The sequence below is a fragment of the Fukomys damarensis genome, unplaced genomic scaffold (genome assembly GCF_012274545.1).
Source record: "Fukomys damarensis isolate Sample0158 unplaced genomic scaffold, DMR_v1.0_HiC HiC_scaffold_7, whole genome shotgun sequence".
NCBI classification, from domain to species: domain Eukaryota; kingdom Metazoa; phylum Chordata; class Mammalia; order Rodentia; family Bathyergidae; genus Fukomys; species Fukomys damarensis.
The window spans coordinates 29,647,937-29,668,356 of NW_022900919.1; the positions used below are offsets into that span (position 1 = coordinate 29,647,937).

The following is a 20,420-nucleotide window of genomic DNA, read 5'->3' on the forward strand; positions in this document are numbered from 1 at the left end:
TTTTTTTTTTTTTTTTTTGGTACTGGGGATCGAACTCAGGACCTCACAAGGCAGGTGCGGTGCCTCTAAGCTAAATCCACGCTCCTCCTCTACTTTCTTCAGAGATGTGGCTGACGCTGCCTGCAAGCCCAGTATGTGCAAATGGCTGCCTTTGTGTCCCTACTCCCTCCTGTGTGGCTTGTCCTACTGTCCATCCTCTGCATAGCTCCTGGCAGTTGGTGTGGCCCCTCTGATGGAGGAGGCCTAAGGGAGAGTCTGGGTCATGGTGTCCCTAGATCAGGTGCTCTCTAGGCTCTGACTGGTGCTCATGGCATCTCATGTTCCTGAAGGAGGCACGCTTGCCCCTGCTCTGTCTTCAGAAGGTTCCTGGGTGTGGCCCAGAGCACTGAGCTGAATAGGGTCTGGGAGGGGCTCTCCCTACAGTCTGGTCTGTGTGCTGTGCTGGGGAAATGTTTCCCACCAAGCACCCAGCCCTATGGATGGTGATGCAGAAGAGGCTTCACAAGGTCCCACTGGCAGGTGTGCCTGCTCCTGGCCCCTACTGCCCATGGGTCAGGCTGTGACTGTCCTGCAGGCAGAATGCAGAGCTGGCGAAGCTGCGGCAGGAGCTGGGCAAGACCAGCAAGGAGCTGGCGGAGAAGGTGGAGGTGTCCCGGCAGGAGGAGCAGCAGCGCAAGGCTCTGGAAGCTAAGGCGGCCGCTTTTGAGAAGCAGGTGCTGCAGCTGCAGGTGAGTATGTGCGCACACGGGGTGGGACGGTCAACCTCCTGCACCCGGGCTGACAGCTGGAGATGGGGGAAGTACTGCGGGAACCCGTCCACGTCAGCTTTTTGTTTTGTCTTTTTTGAGAATGGGTCTTGCTATGTCTTTCAGGCTGGTCCTGAACTTATTATGTAGTCCAGGTTGGCTTCAAACTCTCAGTGATCCTCCTGCCTCACCTCCCAAGTTGCCACCAGGTCACTAGCATTTATACGTGTTAACTCATTTCATTGTCTTCATGACCCCGTGAGGCAGCACTGTTTTGCACTGCCCATGTCTGCAGTTCACCCATAAAGAAGTCAGGGGCATGGTGAAGTTGGGCAGCCACCCCAGGACTTGGCAGTCAGGGTACAGACCTTGAGTCTGGCTGCAGAGTTACTTGTTATCTGCCCTTGAGCCCTATGGCACTGCAGAACAGTTAGTGGCTAGCCCAGGAGTTGATGGCCCTAACAGCCTCTGGGTCCAGGCCAAGGCCAGCAGATCGGCTTCTTTTGTGGCTGTTTCCCAGGAGTGTGCCCATTTTCCTGGAAGAGGAGGGCTGTCTGTCCCAAAAGTGCTATCCTAAGTGCACCAGGCTGCATCAGGTGTTTTCCTCAGCCCTGATGGCTTTTGATGCCTTTACCAGCCCATAGTAGGGCAGGTTGGCCTTCGTGGGAGTGCCCTGGGTCAAAAGGAAACCCTGTGCCCGGGTCTTGCTCCAGGGCTGAAAGCATGCTCAGGTGGGAGAGGTTTTGAGGCTCCCTCTGAAGGGACTCAAATGCCAGCCAGGAACTTGTGGGGCCAGTGTTTGAGCCTGTGTGGGAGACAGGCAGAGAATGGACAGCACATGCAGTTGCATCTCATGGAATGAAATGGCTGTCTCCGTGTCTCCTACTGTCCTGTGGAGCAGGCCACCCTCGGTGGGAGTTGGGCCCTAGGGTGGGCCTGGCATCCTTGTGTTTAAAGGCCCTCAGGTGGCTCTGGGGCACCTAGCTAGAACCTCTAGAGTACAGGTGGTCACTGTCACATGGTGCCCGAAGAAGACCCAGCCCAGAGGAGGCCTGGCTAGCCAGTGGCTCTCAGGAGTTTTCTTTGCAATCAGAGTATCTCCTGTGCCCTAGGCCTCAGCCCTTGTCTGATGCAAGGTGGCCACGGTGGCGATGGAAGCCAGGTGTGTCCCACTGCCAACAGGGTCCTGGGCATCACCTGCTGGGTTCAGATCTGGCTGTCCACTTCCTGAAAACTGATCTGAGAGCCTGACTTTCTGTAGTGCTCTAGGTGTGGAGTGATACCTGCTCGAGGCGTGTCTGAGGTCTGAACTAGAGGCATACCTGCAAGCATGCAACTTGCAGGCATACCTGCAAGCACCTAGCACCAGAATGTTGCTTTGCACAGAAAAACACCAAGCCAGTGTGGACCACACAGTCTCATTTGGGACTCTCCAAGTTTGACCAGAGTTGAGGTTGTAGAGAGGCCAGAAGCACTGTAATACCAGCACTCTGAGTGGCTGAGGCAGGAAGATCACAAGTTCAAGCCTAGGCTGGGTAAATTGACGATATAATGAGACCCTGTCTCAAAGTAAAAAGTTTAGAAAGGGCTAAGAATGTAGCCAGCCCTGTGTGCAGATCCTGGTTCAATCCCCAGCATCACGCAGGTGGGGAGGGTGGAGTCCTTGAGTTACACTGCAGCCAATCCAAGGCTCTTGCCATCTGCTGTCACTGGTCAGTGGCCGCTTCCCTGCCGGCAGCTCTTTGGGGATGGGGGTGGGTGTGGGCTCTTGGGCTGACCTTGGTCTCAGAGTTCGGGTGTCAGGGCAGGGACCCCAGCCTGGCTCCCCCAGATGGTTTGGTGGGTCCTGCTGGGAAGAAAGCAGGGTGCCCTCGGGCCCTGAGGACACTTACCCTGGCTGAGGGACAGAACTTTGGAAACCCAGAAGTGCTTTCTGAGGACCCCAGCTGGCCTGCCAGTCAAGGGCCCAACCTTTAGAATTACTGCGTGTGGTTGGCAGTGCTGATCCCTTGTCCTACCTGGCAAGAAGAGCTGTGGTCTTGGTCCTAAGAGGGACACGCCAAGTCTCCAGTGAGGAGCTGTGGGCAGGAGGGTCCTGCTGCTGCTGGTCATGAGGAGAGCCTAGCTGAATGGGGCCGTTGAGGGGATGCAGGGGGATGCGGTGGGTCTGCTCTCTGCCAGGGCTCACCCCTCACTGTCTTCCTCTCCTAGAGCTGGGCCTGAGGACCCCTTCTGTGTTCTAATGCAGAAAAGCCTGCCCTCCCCAAGCCTCTGCCAGTTTACTTTGCACAGGGTTGGTAGGCGGTCCTGGGCAGTGATTCCCTAGCTCCAAACTCTCCTCTTGATGGCTGTCCTCCAAGCACTTAGCCTAGCACCAGGTTGTGCAGCCAGTGCCCTAAGAGGGTGCAAACAGGTCATGGGTGCAGTCAGCTGGGGTGGGGGCTGGACATATCACCGGCACCTCATTTTAGTCCCCCAGAACCCGTGTGGACTGGGCCTTTGTGAGTGAGCTCTCACTGTAGCCAGTGTCTGCCTTTGGAGAACTGAGGGCCTCACCCAGCACCTCCACCCAAGAGCGCAGTGCATGGGGATCCCTGACCCGGAGGACTAATGAGGCCTGCAGAGATGCCGAGCAGGGGCAGCAGAGTTCTGGGGGTCGTGTGAGTCCATCCGTGGTACAGGGCGGTCTGAGCCAGCAGGCTGCATGAGGGAGTGGCCGATTCAAAGGTCAGGGTCCAGTCTGACGTGAAAGAGCTGAGAGAACTGCCGAACCCAGGACTGTAGTCGTGCACCACGCCATGTGTGGCCACGCTAGCCCTGCTGCAGGATGGAGGTGGACTCAGTCTCTCTGGACTTTTGCTACAAGCACAGCTTTGTGTGTACCTCAAATATGTAAAAGTACTGAATCCTAAAGAGGAGGAGCCTGGGTGTGCAGAGCCTGGGCTGCTGGCTGGGGCAAGACCCTGCTAATTCTGAGACTTTGGGAGTGGACTCCCTCTCAGGGGCCCAGTGGGCCGAGCTGTCCCACTACCGCCCCCTCACCGCCTTCCTCTGCCTCAGGTGTCCTACAAGGAGAGTGAGGAGGCCCTGCAGAAGCATCTGGACGAGCTTAGCCGGGAGCTGTGCCGCACTCAGAGTAGCCATGCCAGCCTGCGCGCTGATGCTGAGAAGGCCCAGGAGCAGCAGCAGCGGCTGGCAGGTGTGTGTGTGGGTGTGGGTGCACCTGGTGGCCCGGGTGCAGGCCCTGCAACAGCTGGATGCTCCTTGCCATACTTGCTGAGCCACTGCCTGGGCCTGGCTGGCAGCAGTGCCACCCACAAGGACAGGGTCACACAGCGGTGCCCCCTACACAAGGCATCACTCATGAAGGGAGCTGTGGAAAAGACATTTGATCTCTGTCACAGCTACCCAGCTCTGCTGCTTGGGCAGAAATGGCCACAGTCAAGGTGTGAACAAGAAGCCCTGGCTTTCTAAATAAAACCTCATGTCTAAAAAGCAGCCCCGGAAGGCCAGTGCAGCTTTGGTCCCAGTGGCCTCTCTGAGGCAGGAGGGGTGTCTGAGCCCAGGCCAAGATGCTGGCCAGCCTGCCTTCAGAGGGGAACGGCCACCTTGTGACCAATATAGCCTCATGACAGGTGCCTGATCCCTCTCCCTGTGTGATAGGAAGGGTCGGGGCAGAGGAAGGGCACAGTCACATTCGCACCATAGGACACCATGGCACCGGGTAGAGAATGACCATGGACTTTTGCTATAAGCATGGCTTTGTACGTACCTCAAATGTGTAAAAGTACTGAATCCTAAAGAGGAGGAGCCTGGGTGTGCAGGGCTGGGTGTGGGGGCAGGAGTGGCCCAGGGAGAGGACAGAGCCCCTGCGGTCATCCAAGCCTAGGGCAGCTGCACTAGGTGCCGGCCACCCCAGCAGTGCCGAGAGGGACAGACCTGGCCTTGTTGGGTGTGGGAGCCCTGAGATCATCAAGGGAAGGTGGCAGCCAGGATGCAGTGTTACGGGCATGTGGTCTTCACTCAGGGCCCAGGGACTTCCGAGGTCCCCTGGGGTGGATGCCCCCAAGGAGGGAGGGGCCACACAGCCCCTGAAAGACGCTGGACACATTACTGCTGCTCCTGTCTCAGATGAGAGGAGCCTGAGTTTCAGAGAGAACGAAACTCCAGAGACTTCCAACTGAAGGCCACTGGCAGTCATCACGTCCTCCACGGCTGTCAGCCACCTGCACCTTACTCTGGGGTCCCCAGGAATGTGCTGTCAGGGTGTGGCATTCGGCAGTCGATGAGGAGTTCCAGGGTCCATCGTGTGTTGGGTACCCCAGGCCGCAGGAGGCTGGAGGAAGCCTGGTGCACAGGGAGGGGCAGGATACGCATTCCCGCACCTCCAGCCCAAGCACTCCCTGTCTCCCTCCTGCAACAGAGCTGCACGGTAAGCTGCAGTCCTCTGAGGCGGAGGTGAAGAGCAAGTGTGAGGAGCTGCGGGGGCTCCATGGGCAGCTCCAGGAGGCCCGAGCGGAGAACACCCAGTTGGCTGAGCGCATGCGTTCCATTGAGGCCCTGCTGGAGGCAGGCCAGACCCGAGACACCCAGGTCAGTCTCTCCTCTGGGCCTAGTGAGGTGGGCGGTGGCTCTGCCTGGGCTGGCTATTGCCCTCAGGGGTCTCCTGGGAACACAGCACACTCTATCTCTTCCAGGCCAGCCGAGCTGAGGCCGAGCAGCAGCAGTCACGGTAAGGCTTCCCTCGGGGAAGAGCCCCACTCCTACTGCATCCCTGCAGGGAGCAGAGAGCAAGGGACCAGTTGGGGTGGGAAGGACGTCAGCCTTGCTGGGAGCTGTGTCTGTCTCTTTTTCTTGCTATGACAAAACACCTGAAATGAGGCACTTCATAAAAGGGGATTGTTTAGCTCATAGTTTGGGAGCAGAAAGTCCCACATCAGGCAGGGGCTCTGTCACCATGCTGTGCTGTCACACTGAATGGCATCATGGTGGGAGTGCCTGCAGCAGTCACGTGGCAGGGCAGGCAGCAGCTCACTCCTACCACAGGGCCTGACCACTAAGGCCAGGGCACCATCTGGATGGGCTGCTTCAGTTGGGCCAGTGTCCTCACGGTGTCACCTTTGGGGTCCCCAGAGCAGCTTTCTGGGCCAGCTGTGGAGACTGCCATCCATGCACTTGTACAAGCTGTGCATATCCCAGGCTGCCAGCATGCTGTGTCTCTGTGCTGCTTAGCAGACACTGCTTCTTGGGCTGTAGGCTAGTGTCCCTAAGCAGGCACTGTGGTTTGGGGCCTGGGGAGAGAAGACCCAGGACCCGCCCTGTCCACCCACCTTCCCTGATAGCAGGCGCCCCTCCCTCCCGCTGCAACTGTAGGCTGAAGAGGTATTCATTGGGCTTTTGATCCTGTATCCTGAGGTCAGATTCTCAAGCCACCCAGCAGAGCACTAGGATAATGAGCTCCTGCTGCAATTAGGCTTGGTTTTAACTTGCACCTTTCACTGTCGTCTGTAAGAAGCTGGTTTATTTGGTTTATTTCCCCTTTCAGTGGTTTGTCTGCAGGCGGTGGAGCCCAAGCCATCTTGTTCTTTGATAGCAAGTAGTACTTCTTCCCCAGACCTTCTTGGGCCCAGCAGCAGCCTCCCCAGGGATTGTCAGGGTTCCTGTCACCACCCTGCAGACCTTTGTCTGGGGCTGCTGTGCTGGAGAGGCTGCTGCATGGTACATGGACTCCGGGGAGAGTCCTGGGTCCCAGTGGGGCATTTCTTTTTAGTACCAGGAATTGAACTCGGGACCTTGTGCTTGTGAGGCAGGTAGTGGCACCACTGAGCTAAATCCCCAGCTTCTCAGTGGGGCTTTCGAGAGTGGAGTCAGGGTGCTGTGGCCTGAAACCAGAGCCCAAAAAGCAAGCAAGGGCTAGCTAGGCCAGCAGTAAGGTGTACCTAGGACAAAATACAGAGTGTACCAGGCAGCATCCATGGTCTGTCAGGGCAGGCAGGATGGGTGTAGGCTTGGCCCGTGGTGACACTGGCCCATGCATGTGAGGAGGTACACCCATGTATCCTGTCCTCGTCAGGCCAGGCTAGTGGCAGCTCCCTCCTGATCGGGCCGCCACTGGCCATTTCAGGGCTTCAGAGTCCACATATCCTGTGTTTCCTGTCTGACGTTACTATAGAGGGGACATTTCAGTGTAGCCCTTCCAAGCTTGTCTCTCAGAACCTCAGGGCTGTTCTGTAACAGCCCCTCTTCTGGGTGGCAAAGGTGAATGAAGACCCAGATCCTGTGTCAGGACAGGAGTGAGGGAGCCAGTACTGACCTCTCTCCAGGGTAGGGAAGGGCCACAGATCAGGCTTTGTGCCCCAGAGGAAGCAACATCCTGGGGATCGCCTACCCGGTCCCTGTGCACTGCCATGGCTACTCAGGGCCTCAGGAAGGTGGAGAGGCCAGGCAGCTGGGGCTGCTGGAGAGCTTGCACCCTGAGTGGGAGAACGGAGCAAGGGGCCTTCCGAGGTGCAGACATAGCCAGACAGTGACCTTTCTGTGTTCCTCAGCCTCAAGGAGCTGGAGTCGCAGGTGTCGTGTCTGGAGAAGGAGGCCACTGAGCTCAAGGAGGCCATGGAGCAGCAGAAAGGGAAGAATAATGTGAGTAGGGGCCAGGGCAGGGCAGGGCACAGGACATGGCAGGCGAGGTCCTCTCTGCTGCCTTCGTGCTGTCATTGTTGCTGGGTCCTGGTAGATGCCACCCTCTCAATGTCCCAGGACCGCCTGCGCCATTGCTGCCTTTGTCCTGTGCAGCTCCACCTTCAGACCAGTCCTCCCTGCACGGGCAGCCACTGCCTCCTGCCTCCGCACCCCAACTGCCCCAGGCTAGACAGCACCAGGGCCTTCTGTTGACTGCTGCCCAGAAGGTGCTCACTGCAGGCCAAGGGAAGGGCCACATCCCTTCCCAGTTCCCGTGTGGGCCCTGGCTGGGCCAGCTTGTGATCTTGGAAACTGCTGACCACCCCCTTCACCCTCCAGGACCTCCGGGAGAAGAACTGGAAGGCCATGGAGGCGCTGGCCTTGGCCGAGAGGACCTGTGCGGAGAAGCTGCAAACCCTGACGCAGGCCAAGGTGAGAGCCCCACCTTGGGCCAAGCCGAAGCTCCGCTCGTTCCCTGGCCCTCCTGCCTCCTCTTGCTCTCCCTTTGTCTCCTCAGGGTGAAGGGAGAATCGCACATGCTGGGCTGGGTGGTCCCCTTGTCAGTGGCCCCGTTGGATATAAGGGGGGAAGTGGCCGAGTGCTCCCAGTGGCCTGCTTTCTTGGGGGTGGTCATCTAGGGATCTGTGGACAGACCTCTGCGCAGCCAGTGCAAGCAAAGTGTTTGGGGTGTTTTGCATCACTGTCAAAGGCAGCGGCCACCCCATTGCTCGCCCACTCACCATTCTCGTCACTGTCCGTGCTTTGTGGAAGGCCATTCCTCCCAGCCCTCTCACACAGCAGTCTGTCCCTGTCAGCCTGAGGAGACAGACAGCATGAGAGCCCTGAGTCAGGCAGGACAGAAGGGCTGGGCATGGTCCGTGCTGTCAGAGCTGTCATTGCAGCAGTGACCTCAGAGGCCATCTGGCCACTGTGTGGCAGAGGCAGGGCCTGTGACGAGAGCTGTCACCTGACGTGGCTGTGGTCACATGGCTAGATGAAGATAGAAGTTGGATGTGGCTGAGTGGTGGGCACAAGGTCGGGGATCCCACTGGGTGACAGGGCAGCCAGGAGGGCCAGGCTGGCTGTGTGGTAGGCTGGTGTCCCTTGTCAGCTGAGTCCCAAGAGCTGCAGCCCTGCACTCCCCACTCAAGTCCCCACTCAAGTCCTCAGTGGCTCCCAGGAGTTGGGGGCAGATTATTGGATTGGGTGAATTTTGGTGTAGGTGTGCATCCTGTGGTCACTCCACCCTGCTCTATCCCTAGGGGACACTGCAGCCCTGGGCTTTGCCTCTGGTCCCTTTTCGTGCTCTGAGTGGGGGCCACAGGCTCTTCCTGAGCAGGATGGAGGGCCCCAGCCCTGTGCAGCATGGGTAGCAGGTCCTGTCTTGTCAGAGGTGGCGACTTTGATATGAAGGGCTGCTGATCACCCCTTCCTCTTGTGAGGGGTGAGCCCCTCTGGGCCCCTCATTCCTATCCTGCCCTGGTCCTGACCACAGCTCCCTTCACTGTCACAGCACATGCTGCCAAAGCCCTGGGCTGTGACTGTCCCTCACCTTCATCCTGCCTTGCCCCACATGCATGCTCTTGAGAACTGATGAGCTGGCATGGCCAACCCCTGCCCATGAACCTGGCCTTCAGTTTGGTCCCTGTCCCAGCCTTGAAGAGCTTAGGACACCACCTCCAGCTGGGGGCTAAGCACTGTCTCTCTCACCCCCTAGGAGGACTCAGAGAAGCAGCTTCGTCTGACCAAGGCACAGACCAGAGAGGCCCTGCAGGCCCTGCTCCCAGAACTCTCTGCCTCGGTGCACCAGGTAGGTGGGCGGTGCCCCCAGGGACCTGCTCCCCACTGGGACACCCTGCCCATGTCCCTGGCCCACCTTGTGTTTTCTCGCAGAGCTATGCTGAGTGGCTGCAGGAGCTCAGAGTGAGGGGTCCCGAGCTGCTGAAGATATCGTCGGCCACCACAGAGCCCTCTCAGGTGAGCTGGCTACAGGCAGGGCCCAGGCAGAGCACCCCAGTGAGGTCTCCTGGCCCAGGTGGAGCCCTAATGGTTCCAGGCAGTGGGAAAGAGCTGTGTAGGGCTGGTAAACAGACACTGTCACCCCTCTGCCCACAGGACGTGGCCTCCAAGCTGCGGGAGGCTGAGGAGGCCCAGAGCACTCTGCAGGCCGAGTGTGAACAGTATCGTGCCATCCTGGCTGAGACGGTGAGCGACCAGGGCAGGGTGAGGTCTTCCGGGATGCCTCAGAAGAGCCTCTGGCCCAGTGACCCAGGCAGATGGCTTCTCCTGGGGCCCTCTGGAAGGAAAGGGACCGTGCCAGATGGGGCTCCAACATCTCTGTGGTGTCTAAATGAGGAAAGAAGGGGAGAGATCTAAGGGTGGTCAGGGCTGGTCTCTGCCTGGAGGAGACTGTGGTAAGGAAGACCCACCAGGCAGATAGTGCTGGGCCTGTACCTCCCTGTCTTGGTCATTGATGGAGTCAGCGCTAGTGGCAAAGCCTACCATGCCAGTCCTGCTGGCCTCATCCAGGTTGTGGACCTCATCTCCCAGCATGCCCCGCAGTGGCCCTGGCCCACACCCTCCTGGCATAGCTGGTGTTGGCAGGGCTGGCTAGGTGAGAGGCCTCACTTCAGTGTCACTGTCCTGCAGGAGGGCATGCTCAAGGACCTGCAGAAGAGTGTAGAGGAGGAGGAGCAGGTGTGGAAGGCCAGGGTGGGCGCGAAGGAGGAAGACCTGCAGAAGGTACAGGCACAGGCACCACACCCCACTCACCCATGAGATATGTCATGGTGGGGGTTTTGAGAGACACCCTAAAATCAGAGCGGCAGCTGAATCCTGTCACCCCCACCTTGTGTCCCCCATGGCCAACCAGGAAGGGGCTGCTGGAGGCCATCGATGCACCTGCCTGCCTGGGAGGGGTGGCATTGCTAGGCCACGCACTGGGCTGGTCCCAGATGTCTCTAGATTTTCTGCGTGACAGGGACTTTCTCTTGCTCCATAGTCCCAGGTCACAGTGAAGCATCTTGAAGACACTATAGAGAAGCTCAAAGGAGAACTTGAAAGCTCGGACCAGGTATGCAGGGCCTGTGCTGAGAGCTGCTGTTCTTGTCCCATGAGCCTCTCTGAAAGTGAGGATTTTAGGGAGCCACCTAAGTTATTTTGCCCTCGTGACCATTTACAATGGTAAATGAGGGTGCCCCCAGCCGCAGGATCTGTGCTGTTTTGCTGGACTGTGGCGCTTGCCAGTGCTGTGGCCCAGGACAGAGCAGGCCTGTGCAGACTTGCCCAGCCTTGGCCTCGGGAACAGGGATGTGCTCAGGCTCCTGCTGCTTGTCCTCATGTCACAGCAGCAAGGGCTCTTGCTCCTCTGCCCTCTGGGTGTGGTGGGCCCCAGGATTCTGCAGTGCCGGTGAAGGTTTCCAGCTGGCTCCCTAGGGTCAGTCCTCTTCCTGCCAGCTGGCCTGAGGCCCTGTCTTACGTCCCTCAGGTGCGGAAGCACACCTTGCACCTGGAGGCAGAGCTGGAGAAGCACATGGCTGCCGCCAGCGCCGAGTGCCAGACCTATGCCAAGGAGGTGGCAGGGGTGAGGCCATTCCCCCACCAGTGGTTGGTCCTTGCCCAGAGGGTCTGGGCCTGTGGGAGCAGCTGTCCCATGAGTCCTACCTGTGGATTTCGGGATGCTGCCTGGCTTGCTGGCGCTGTTTCCCTAGGGAGGGAGCTGAAATCTGGTCCTGTCCTGTCAGGAGCAGAGAGCCGAGCCCATAGCTCTTCTTGCTTTCGTTTCTGTTTATGTAAGACATGGTACACAGGTGTTCAGGAAGGCTCAAGGTGGGCGTGCATTGCTCACCCTGGGCCTACTTTTTCCTCTTCTCTCCTTTGTCCCCAGCTGAGGCAGCTGCTGTTAGATTCTCAGTCTCAGCTAGATGAAACGAAGAGCGAAGCCCAGAAGCAGAGCCAAGAGCTCGCCCTGGTAGGTGGGCTGCGTGCTGGGCAGGGGTGTGCCTGGGGGAGTGCCCCGCACATGTGTGTGTGTGAAGTGTGTTGCCAGTCAAGTTCTCACATCCACACAGAAGATCCTGCAGCTGGCGGGGGGCGGCGGCAGCGTTTGGCCCAGAACTCTGAGCTGGCTGGGCCTGTGGCTGCTGGAAGCATGGTGCCCACACCCTGTCCCTCTCCTTGGCAGCCTGGTCCCTGCTCTGGGTGGCAGGAACACTGGGGGTCTGCGTGAGCATCAGCAGTACAGCAGTACAGGAGAGCAGGTGCTGAGGTCCTTCCTGGCCCTGCCCTGTGGCTCTTGCCAAATCCTTGCCTGCCTCAATGCTGGGTAACAGTTCCGATCCCGCCAGTAGAACCAGTGCACTGGTACAAAGCTGAGCCTGTCATGTGAGGAGCCCACCACACACTGGCCTGGGCCTGCCCCGAGTCCTAGGTGCCATGTTCCAGAGGCTTGGCCAGCTCAGCACCTGCTAGGGCCAGGCTGAGAATCTTAGGAGTGGGAGGCTTGGATTAAAATCTGCAGCCCTGGCTTCTGGGAAGCAATGGTCTAGTGTGCCGGGCTGGCGGCACCAACGGGACTCCTGCTGCACCAGGGGGCAGGTGTCACCCAGGCTGTCCTGAGCCAGGGGCGCTGGCTGAGTCTGGTGACAGGTGGGGGGAGTGCAGATGCTCCTGGGCTTCTTACCATCCTCAGTGGTGCAGTGTGGCTTTGCTGTTGGGGACTGTGGGGAAAGACTGTTGGAGTCACCCAGGAGCAGGCCTCAAATGGAACCTGACGCCACTGTGTCCCCTGGAGCTCATGCCTGGCCCCACTGGTTCGCTTGACTAAGTTTCACCCCAGCTCCTGGGTGACACTGCTACCCTTAGTTTGGGGGCCCAGTGGTGTGGGGCCCTCAGGGCCTGTGAGGCAGGGCATTCACCTCCTGATTGCCTCTGGATGTCAGGAAAGGTCCCAGCAGTGAGCTGCATTTTCAGAGAAGCGTGGGCTGTCAGCTACTCTGCATACGCTGCCATCGGGGCCACCTTGTTGTAGGGGCGGGTCCTGCCTACATGAAGCAGAATAATACATGGGTCTCACCAGGCCAAGGTGCTTGTGCTGCTCAGCACACCTGCATTCCGAGCTGGAAGGACTGGGGTCCCACTGTGAATTCACACAAACCTGTCCCTCCCTATTTCAGGTCAGGCGGCAGTTGAGTGAGATGAAGAGCCACGTAGCAGATGGCGATGTTGCTGGGTCCCCAGGAGTTCCCTCAGCCGAGCAAGATACCATGAAGGTTAGGGTGCAGCTGGGCCTCGGGCCTGTCAGTGACCCTAGGCGGACCCAAGCAGGGTGCAGCTCTCGGCCATGGCTGAGGAGGACACAGTGCCAAGCAAAGGTGGCAGCCAGGCTGGGGGCCGCCGCTGGGACAGTGCTAGTGATGCACCTGCTCCCTGGAGCTTTGTGCAAACCCTTGCCAGGAGCCAGGGGCTGTCACTAGGGTATCCATTTGGGTCTGGCCCTGCCTGATGGCTCCCAGGACCACTCTGCCTCTTGGGTGCAGCGAAGGCCCTGAGGCCACAGAGGTTTCTTCAGCATCTCCTTATGAGCCACCTGCTCCCCAGGTCGGTGGGGAAAGTGGGGTGAGAAGTAGCTAAGAGGTGCCCTGCAGTCCCAGTCTTCCCTGTGCTGCAGCCCCTACGGGGTCCCTTGCCAGGTGCCATGTCACATGTATGTTGTCTCCACACAGCTACAGGCACAGCTGGAGCGGACGGAGCTCGCCCTGGAGGAGGAGCAGGCACTGCGGCAGAAGCTCAGAGTCGAGTTTCAGGAGGTGAGACCCTGCCCAGCAGCCCTAGGAACCCTCGGTTTTGGGTTGTATCCCCCAGATGTAGGGCCCCTGCACAGCCAGGTGCTTTGGGTGGTCTTGGGGCTCCCCACCCAGGTCAGGCTCACAGGGTCTGACAACCTGCCACCCTTCAGGCACGGACCACGGCACGCCAGCTACAAGAAGAGTTGGAGACGCTGCGCGCCAGTGGCCCCCTGGCATCTCCGGGCACTGAGGAGGTTGCACAGCTGAAGGTAGAGCGGGCTGGGCTGGATCAGCCTGGGCCTCCACTGGAAATCCGTGGCCACTTGGCCCACAAGGCTCTGGGAAAAGGAGAGCATACCAGTCAGGCTCCCATTTCCCCGGCACCCCCGTGGGAGGAAGCATCGACCCCAGCAGTAGCTTGTCACCAAATCACTGTAGACACTGGGCAGCTACACACGGGCAGCGCAGAGCAGGGCGCTCCTGCCGACCCGGGTGGCAGGCATGTGGACAGATGGCAGGACATGGTATTGTCACATGGTGCCTTGCCAGCAGCATTGCTGAGTGCCGAGGAGTTTGCACCTGGGGTGGGGGCATAGGTGGGGGATCACAGGGTCACATGGGGTCTGAGCTGTCCCAACCCCAACATGCAGGAGAGACTAGAGAAAGAGAAGAAGTTAACAAGTGACCTGGGTCGTGCTGCCAACAAACTGCAGGAGCTTCTGAAGACCACCCAAGAGCAGCTGGCAGAGGAGAAGGACAAGGTGACGCAGCTGCAAGAACAGCTGGGGAAAGTGGTGAGTGTCCATCCTCACTGGGCCTGGGCAGGTGAGTGATGGGGTGGATGGCTATCGGGCACCGGCCTGGCTCCCCACAGCCCGTTCCTGGCCTCAGGTGTCCTGATAGCTGGGCTCACTTCCTCTCAAGTGCAGATGGCTGGAAGTCCCTGCAGGGGGGACCATGGGTTCCAGTGTGGGCAGCACTGTACCCTGCTTTGTGCCAGCTGTCCACTCACACACTCCATCCTCTGCAGGAGGATGGCAGTGGCCCGAAGGAGGGCACCTCCGTCTGAGCCTCCCATGGAGAGATGTTACTGTTCCTCTTACCAAAATGCCTTACACATTCCTCACGAATAAACCAACGACACAGCGTTCCCAGGCCCAACTTCCAGAGGCTCCGAGAAAAGCCATCGGAGATGATCATCTTCCAGACCCTGCTGCACAAGAACCTGTCACGTTTGGAAAACACTATTCCTGAAGCGGCCCGGCTGCCTCCACAGACGCCAGAGCGCCTGTGACCTGACACGGGCGCACGGGGAGGCCGGGACGCAGTCGGCGCCAGTCAGTGCAATTGTCGCGTCTCTCCTCAGTGGGGTGGGGTCGGGATGTGGCCAGACGGGGTGGGGAGTGGGAGGACCCTCAGAGGCTGGAGCCCAGTCCCTTGAGGCCGCAGCCCTCCCCCAAGTCACCATGAGGAACTGTGGGTGACCTGGATGTTGATGCCATTAAACCAACGTGTTGCCCGGCACTAAGTCTTGTGTCTCCTGTTGGGGCTGCCTAGGGGGCAGCCCAGTGCAGGTCTTGGTTTCTCACCAGGCAGAGGACCCAAGGCATCCTCATACTTGAGTGTCTCTGGCTCCCATACCCTCCAGGAAGATGGAAGCAGGGCCTGTGTGACACTGAGCCCCAACTTGGGTCCTGCAAGCAAGGCTAGGGTGGTCCAGGCGGGGGAGGGCAGGGAACACTGGGAGAGAACAGGGGTCACTATCTTATGCCAACATTAGGAAGACTCAGGGCCAGGGCTCCTACTCCACCTCTGCTGGCTGCCTCACTGGCAGAAGGCAGCTCAGACTTTGCAACTTGGGTCACAGAGTGCTTGGTGGCTCAGACAGCTTGGTCCAGGGAGACACTGGCCCCTGAGGTGGTGCTGGAACAGATCTGGGCACAGTGCCTGGTGTCCAGCAGGCGGTGCCCAGGAGCTGCTTGAGATAACGGCCTAAGGGGCACCTGGGCTTGTGGGAGGTCAGGCTCTGGGTGGTGGGTGACTTGTGGGGGTGCTGTCACAGGCCCTTAGAAGCTTCATGGTACATGTGTCCCTGCCACCACCACAGCCTCTGTGCATCTGGGGCCGTTGTGTAGTCACTGAGCTAGGTACCGGTGTGGGGATACCTGGAGCAGCTCAAAGTTAAGGTGAGCTCACAGGAAGAGAAGGCACCTCAGGGTGGCAGGGGAGAAGACCACATGAGGGCAAAGAGTCATACCTGTCCCAGAACTCACTGGAGCAGGAACCATAGGTTGTGAAACGTGGTCCTTAGAAGGATAAGGCAACAGTGCTGGCTGTGGGCCTGACCCCTCTGGAGATTAGTGACTCAGCTGGGAGCCACAGGGTAGGCTGTTGGGTAGGGAGGAACTTGTTTCCCAAGGGTGCAGGACCCAACAGAGACCCAAAGCTTGAGGACATTTCTGGGGAAGGTAGGATGCCAGAAGCAGGATTCCTGCACACTGACTGTACCCAAGGTCTGGTCTGGGGGGTTGGGAGGGGACACCAGGGCTCCTCAATCACCACCACAGGCCTGGAGTCTACACTGCAGCAGAAAGCTTGGCCAGTGCTGGGAAAGCCCGCTGGAGGAACAGGAGATGAGGTCACCAAGATGCTGGCTTTGGTAGAAGCAATGCCCTGGGAGAGGGTGATGTAGAGTCCCCCCGACAAGGCTGCTCCAGGCTTCCGAAGCAGGGCTCTGCTGGCCATGGTCTGTGCTGCCCAGCAATCCTGGAGCCCAGTGAGGCACCTCCTGGGCCAGCAGAGGGAGCCCAGGTTTGCCAGCCACACTGCTGGCCTCAACCCAGCTGGACCTGGCCTGGCACTAGCTATGGCTGCTCAGGAAGACAAGGGGCTGCCACCTCACAGACTACTTGCAAAGAGCTGGCAGGTGTGCATGCCATGGCGCCTCTCATCTTGCTCATTGTGGTGTGGATACCATGGGGTCCACTCTAAGCTCCTCTTGCAAAACCCATAGCCCTAGAGCCCTGGCTGTTGGCGGTCACTTGGAATGAGGCCCAGCTCACTGCTGACTGAGTCACAGTGGCTTCCTGAGCCCAAGGTTGCTGGGTGGCTCCAGGGTGAGCATCCTTTGGTCATCTCCACGTGGCACTCACTGAAATGCATAGGACAGGACACTGGCCTGCAAGCGGCTCTCAGCCTGGGAGAGGACAGAGATGCTAGCAAGGCTGTGGGCAACCACAGGTCAGACGAGGCTATAGTGCCACCTGATAACTCCTCTAGCTCCTTGCTGTTGTGCAGGCTAGTAGTTCCTCTTGTACCCCTGAAGTGCCACTCATGGTACTGACCAAAGGCTGACCTCCAAATTCCAGATGTCAAATTCAAACTCAAACCATCCAGAGGTGGTGAGAATGGCTCAGGATCCATCTTTGTCCAGTTCTGCCACTTGTAAGCCAAGTGACCTGATCAGCCAGCTTCCTCTAACAGCCCCTCATAGCCACTGTCACTGAGCCCAGCTCCTGCCTACCTAGGCCGCCCCCTCCCCACAAGGCAGAGGACACGTGTCCTGTCAGGACCAGGAAGGAACCACTGGAGAATCCCTAGGGCTGTCACTCAGAGGTCCGCATGTTCACACAGATTCACACTGGCTCTACTGCTCTGCAGGGACAAGAAGGTAACCAGATGACTCTTCTCCGGCTCCCGTTTCCATATAATGTGCCAGCCTGTGAGGGAGTCATGGTGCCCTGGAAGCGGGACAGACCTGGACCTTTTAGGTCCAAACCTCCATGCTGTTCTGGTTACCAGGAGGGGAGCAATAGTGCCTAGGCCCCAGCCCTAGCGTCCATGGAGAGAGCTGAAAGTAACCTCCAGCACCCATGCGCTTCTGTAGGAGAGAGTGTGGAGATGCTGACTTTGTGTAAACTCCCTACGTGCTGCTCAGGAGCCCCCCAGCCAAGCGCCTGCACTCAGCCCACAGCGCCTCCTGCCTCCTAAGGGATGTGGCCCGAGGTGGCAGGTGGGCCGCAGGGCAGCCCGGCCAGGACACTTCCCTAGGGCCTGTTTACAGGTCACGGAGCAGTGTTCAGTTCCAGATGGGAAAATGGCAAGCAGCCAGCACTTTTCCAGCCAGTTTTGAAAGATATTTTGATGAAAGTGAGACCTTTTTTGCCTCCCAAAGCCTAGCCTTGGGTAAACAGTAAGAAGAAGGCTTTCAACTTTTACACCAGCTTCCTCTTTCAATCAGAGGTGGAAGTTGAGTCACCTGTGAGAAACCCCAGAATCTCCTTGTGGAAGGTAGAATCTCTACCCCCAACTTACATGTGAATAATGACACCAGACAGAAGTTAAAAATGCTTCCTTTATTACATAAAGCCAGTAACTGCTACTTCTATGATCAACTGTGCATTTCTCTTTTGTTCAAATGTCATGCCTGTGGCGTGAGGACAATCACATCAGCGTGTCAGTAGGCACCAGCTCCCCACTCCATACAAGTGACAAACTGCTATAGGAAACGTTCTCCCAGCCCTGGAAGAAACACTCAGTGTTCTTGCCATCTTGTCACGCTGGGTGCCGCAGCTCTGAAGGAGACACAGGTGCGCGGTGTCCTAGCCTGCCTAGATACTGCCGATGAGCATTTTCATTAGAAAGCAGAGTATAACGCCCAAGCCCTAATTTGCATTAGAATTAAGACACCCCATCTTCTGAAGCCACACCACAATTCCCAAGATACAAGGTGACAGCCTGCAGCCTGCATGTGCGGGGACAGCTGTGCCACTCCAGGCAGGCTTTGCATGATCAGGGTCACAGCAGATGTGACTTCGAGGCAGGCTCAGGTGCACGGCTGGGAGAGCTAAAGGCTGCCTGAGACTCACGGCTGCTAGTGGGTTAGTGTGGGTACGTGTTAGAGAGGACATCCCATTCTGCGTGGATCAAGGAAGAATAATTCTGGGCCAAAATTATAACCAGATTGTAATCAATTCTCGAAACAAAACAAAGTAACTGTTCTTCACATGACCTCTATACTGTTCTGTGAACTGTTAAAAAAATCCTGAGCTTAACAAAAATCTTTGTAAGTCAACTCATCAAAACAGGCATGTGGCCAGTAAGAATTTCATTTCACACAAATTAAACTTTGGATGCTAGGTTTATTTAGGGCCGCATTCACACAGGTTTATAGAATATTTACTCTAAAAGATGACAAGACAGCTCCCCTCAGTGAGACCCTGGCGTAAACGATTTGCTTTACTTATCGAGCAAGAGGGTAACATTAAACATGGAAGCTTTAGGCTGTGGCACTGGAACAACACTACACTGGGCACCCTTCGAAGGCTACGATCAAGGACCCGCCCAGCTTTTCTGCAATACAAGCTCGGTTGAGGTCTTCCGGCCCATTTGCTTGACATTCATGTTTAATGCCTAGAGAGGAAAACAATTCTATTCAGAATTATGGCAGCAGCTTATCTATTTCTTTACAGTATCAATCTTTTTTTAAAAGCTCACATGTATGAGCAAACTTATTTACGGCCCATGAAATACTACACAGAAATGAGAAATATTAATTGATAACTCCATGCATCAAACTAGATACTGCTCACAAACACGACGCTGGCTGCAGCAAGCCAGAAAGAGAAGTGGCTATTTATGATTCCACCTGCACCTCCTGTGAACACACACACACATACGCATGCCCCTGGCTGGTTAGGAGCTCTCAGGGAGCAGGGGCTAGGGAACGGTGGCAAGGGCAGGGCCCCAGGGGGTGCCGTGATGATGTTCGGGGCTCAATATCCATGGAGCACTCATAATTTATGAGATATGCTTTTGTCAAGATGTATTACACTTCAATAAAGAAAAAAAAAATCAAAAGGCAAGACTGGTAATAACTTTTCCCTGGTTTTGTCCACTGCACCAGAAAGTGAATAATCACTGGTGGCATCGCTCTGCACAGACATAGCCGGCTCTTCAGTGTGGGGACACCACACATGTAAAAACTGCAGTGTGGCACTGGTGGCTCTCACATGAGGACTGTTTCTCCAACTCAGAATACAGTGGACCAGCTCCCAACCGCAGGACTGACAAGGAAGCCTGGATGGTTTCACCAGAGAACAGGCAACAAGATGACTGTGACTCAACATCACCAAAGTCTACTCAGCAATCCCCTTGAGCAAGGGCACTGCAGAGTGAGGACAACAAGGAATCTGCTGCAACTCGGTACCACTGTCAAAGTGCTGGCACTAAGGAGTGATCTGAAACACTGGGGTATACCCTCTTAGCACCCCACACACATCAAGAGCTGACCAGGCACGAACCATGCTGGGAGAGGAAGTGAGAACAGGGCACAGAGACACAACTGGCCCTGTCTCCCATGACCCTGGCCGCACAGGCAGCCGGCAGCACACACTCAGGCCATGCCTCCCGCTCAAGGGCCAAGGTCTCAGCAGTTAGACAAGCTTGGCCCCCAGAGCCAGGCCTCTAAGCTCACACCTCATGCTTGGCCAACCATACCAAGGCTTCCTTCTGGCCAGGCCTGGGTCCAGCCCCGTGATCTCATCGGGACCAGTCCCTGGCAGCGAGTCAGTGTGAGTGGCCAGCTTGGGCCACGTGTACCTTCTTCCAGCACAGATGAATCAACACCTAAAACCACACCATCCACAGTGAAGCTGGAACGGAGTGCAGCCTTCCTGTTCATTCTTGCAACCTGGTTCTATTACTACATTCAAAGGCATCGTCACAGTGACGCTAGCCTGCCCTTGGAGGCCCCAGGCTTCCCCGCTCATGGGACACTGGTCTGAACCAACCAGATTAGGTGAGGGACAGGCAGCCTGGGGGACAGGGCTTTTAACACTGCCCCGTTGCACAATTGTAGCCAAGGTGGAGGACTTCTGGGCAGCGGCTCAGCCTTGCGATCTTCATCAGAACAAGCGTGGCTTCTCTCTTTTTGTGCCCAAAGCTGCTCTCCTAGGAAAATGAGGCACTTTTGGGGGTTCTCACATCCCTAAGGTCCAAGTCTCCTACGTACCTTGGAACTTCTTTTTGATGGCGTCCTTGGAGCTGGCATAGATCATCTTACTCTTCAGAGGGGCGAGTTCTGGGGCCCTAGACAGAAGGATGCCAAGAATGAGTAAACTGGATGAGAAAGGACAGCTTGTACCTTTTTTTTTTTTTTTTTTTTTTTTTTTTTTTTTTTTTTTTTTTTATGTAAATAAACACTAACTTG

General features: G+C 57.2%; 2 protein-coding genes across 3 annotated transcripts in view; one reads left to right on the plus strand and one right to left on the minus strand.

Annotated features, from left to right (window-relative positions):
• Rrbp1 (ribosome binding protein 1) overlaps positions 1–18,168 on the plus strand; it is a 38,714-nt gene extending 20,546 nt beyond the window's left edge. Inside the window, exons 6-23 of one of the 2 annotated variants that reach the window (XM_010634134.1) lie at positions 575–728; positions 3,807–3,945; positions 5,170–5,339; positions 5,444–5,478; positions 7,295–7,385; positions 7,764–7,856; positions 9,142–9,234; positions 9,318–9,401; positions 9,540–9,629; positions 10,074–10,166; positions 10,426–10,497; positions 10,912–11,007; positions 11,311–11,394; positions 12,599–12,694; positions 13,148–13,231; positions 13,381–13,479; positions 13,861–14,004; positions 14,241–18,168. In XM_010634134.1, coding sequence (XP_010632436.1) covers positions 575–728; positions 3,807–3,945; positions 5,170–5,339; positions 5,444–5,478; positions 7,295–7,385; positions 7,764–7,856; positions 9,142–9,234; positions 9,318–9,401; positions 9,540–9,629; positions 10,074–10,166; positions 10,426–10,497; positions 10,912–11,007; positions 11,311–11,394; positions 12,599–12,694; positions 13,148–13,231; positions 13,381–13,479; positions 13,861–14,004; positions 14,241–14,279 — 1,756 coding nt within the window. In that variant the 3' untranslated portion in view covers positions 14,280–18,168. The remainder of the gene's footprint in view (positions 1–574; positions 729–3,806; positions 3,946–5,169; positions 5,340–5,443; positions 5,479–7,294; positions 7,386–7,763; positions 7,857–9,141; positions 9,235–9,317; positions 9,402–9,539; positions 9,630–10,073; positions 10,167–10,425; positions 10,498–10,911; positions 11,008–11,310; positions 11,395–12,598; positions 12,695–13,147; positions 13,232–13,380; positions 13,480–13,860; positions 14,005–14,240) is intronic. The other variant, XM_010634135.1, reaches the window with a different exon arrangement.
• The window catches only part of Dstn (destrin, actin depolymerizing factor), a 29,827-nt gene continuing 27,514 nt past the window's right edge, over positions 18,108–20,420 (minus strand). Inside the window, exons 3-4 of the mRNA XM_010634136.3 lie at positions 20,223–20,299; positions 18,108–18,622 (exon numbers count right to left, since the gene is read on the minus strand). Of these exons, the coding sequence (XP_010632438.1) occupies positions 18,513–18,622; positions 20,223–20,299 (187 nt within the window). The 3' untranslated portion in view covers positions 18,108–18,512. The remainder of the gene's footprint in view (positions 18,623–20,222; positions 20,300–20,420) is intronic.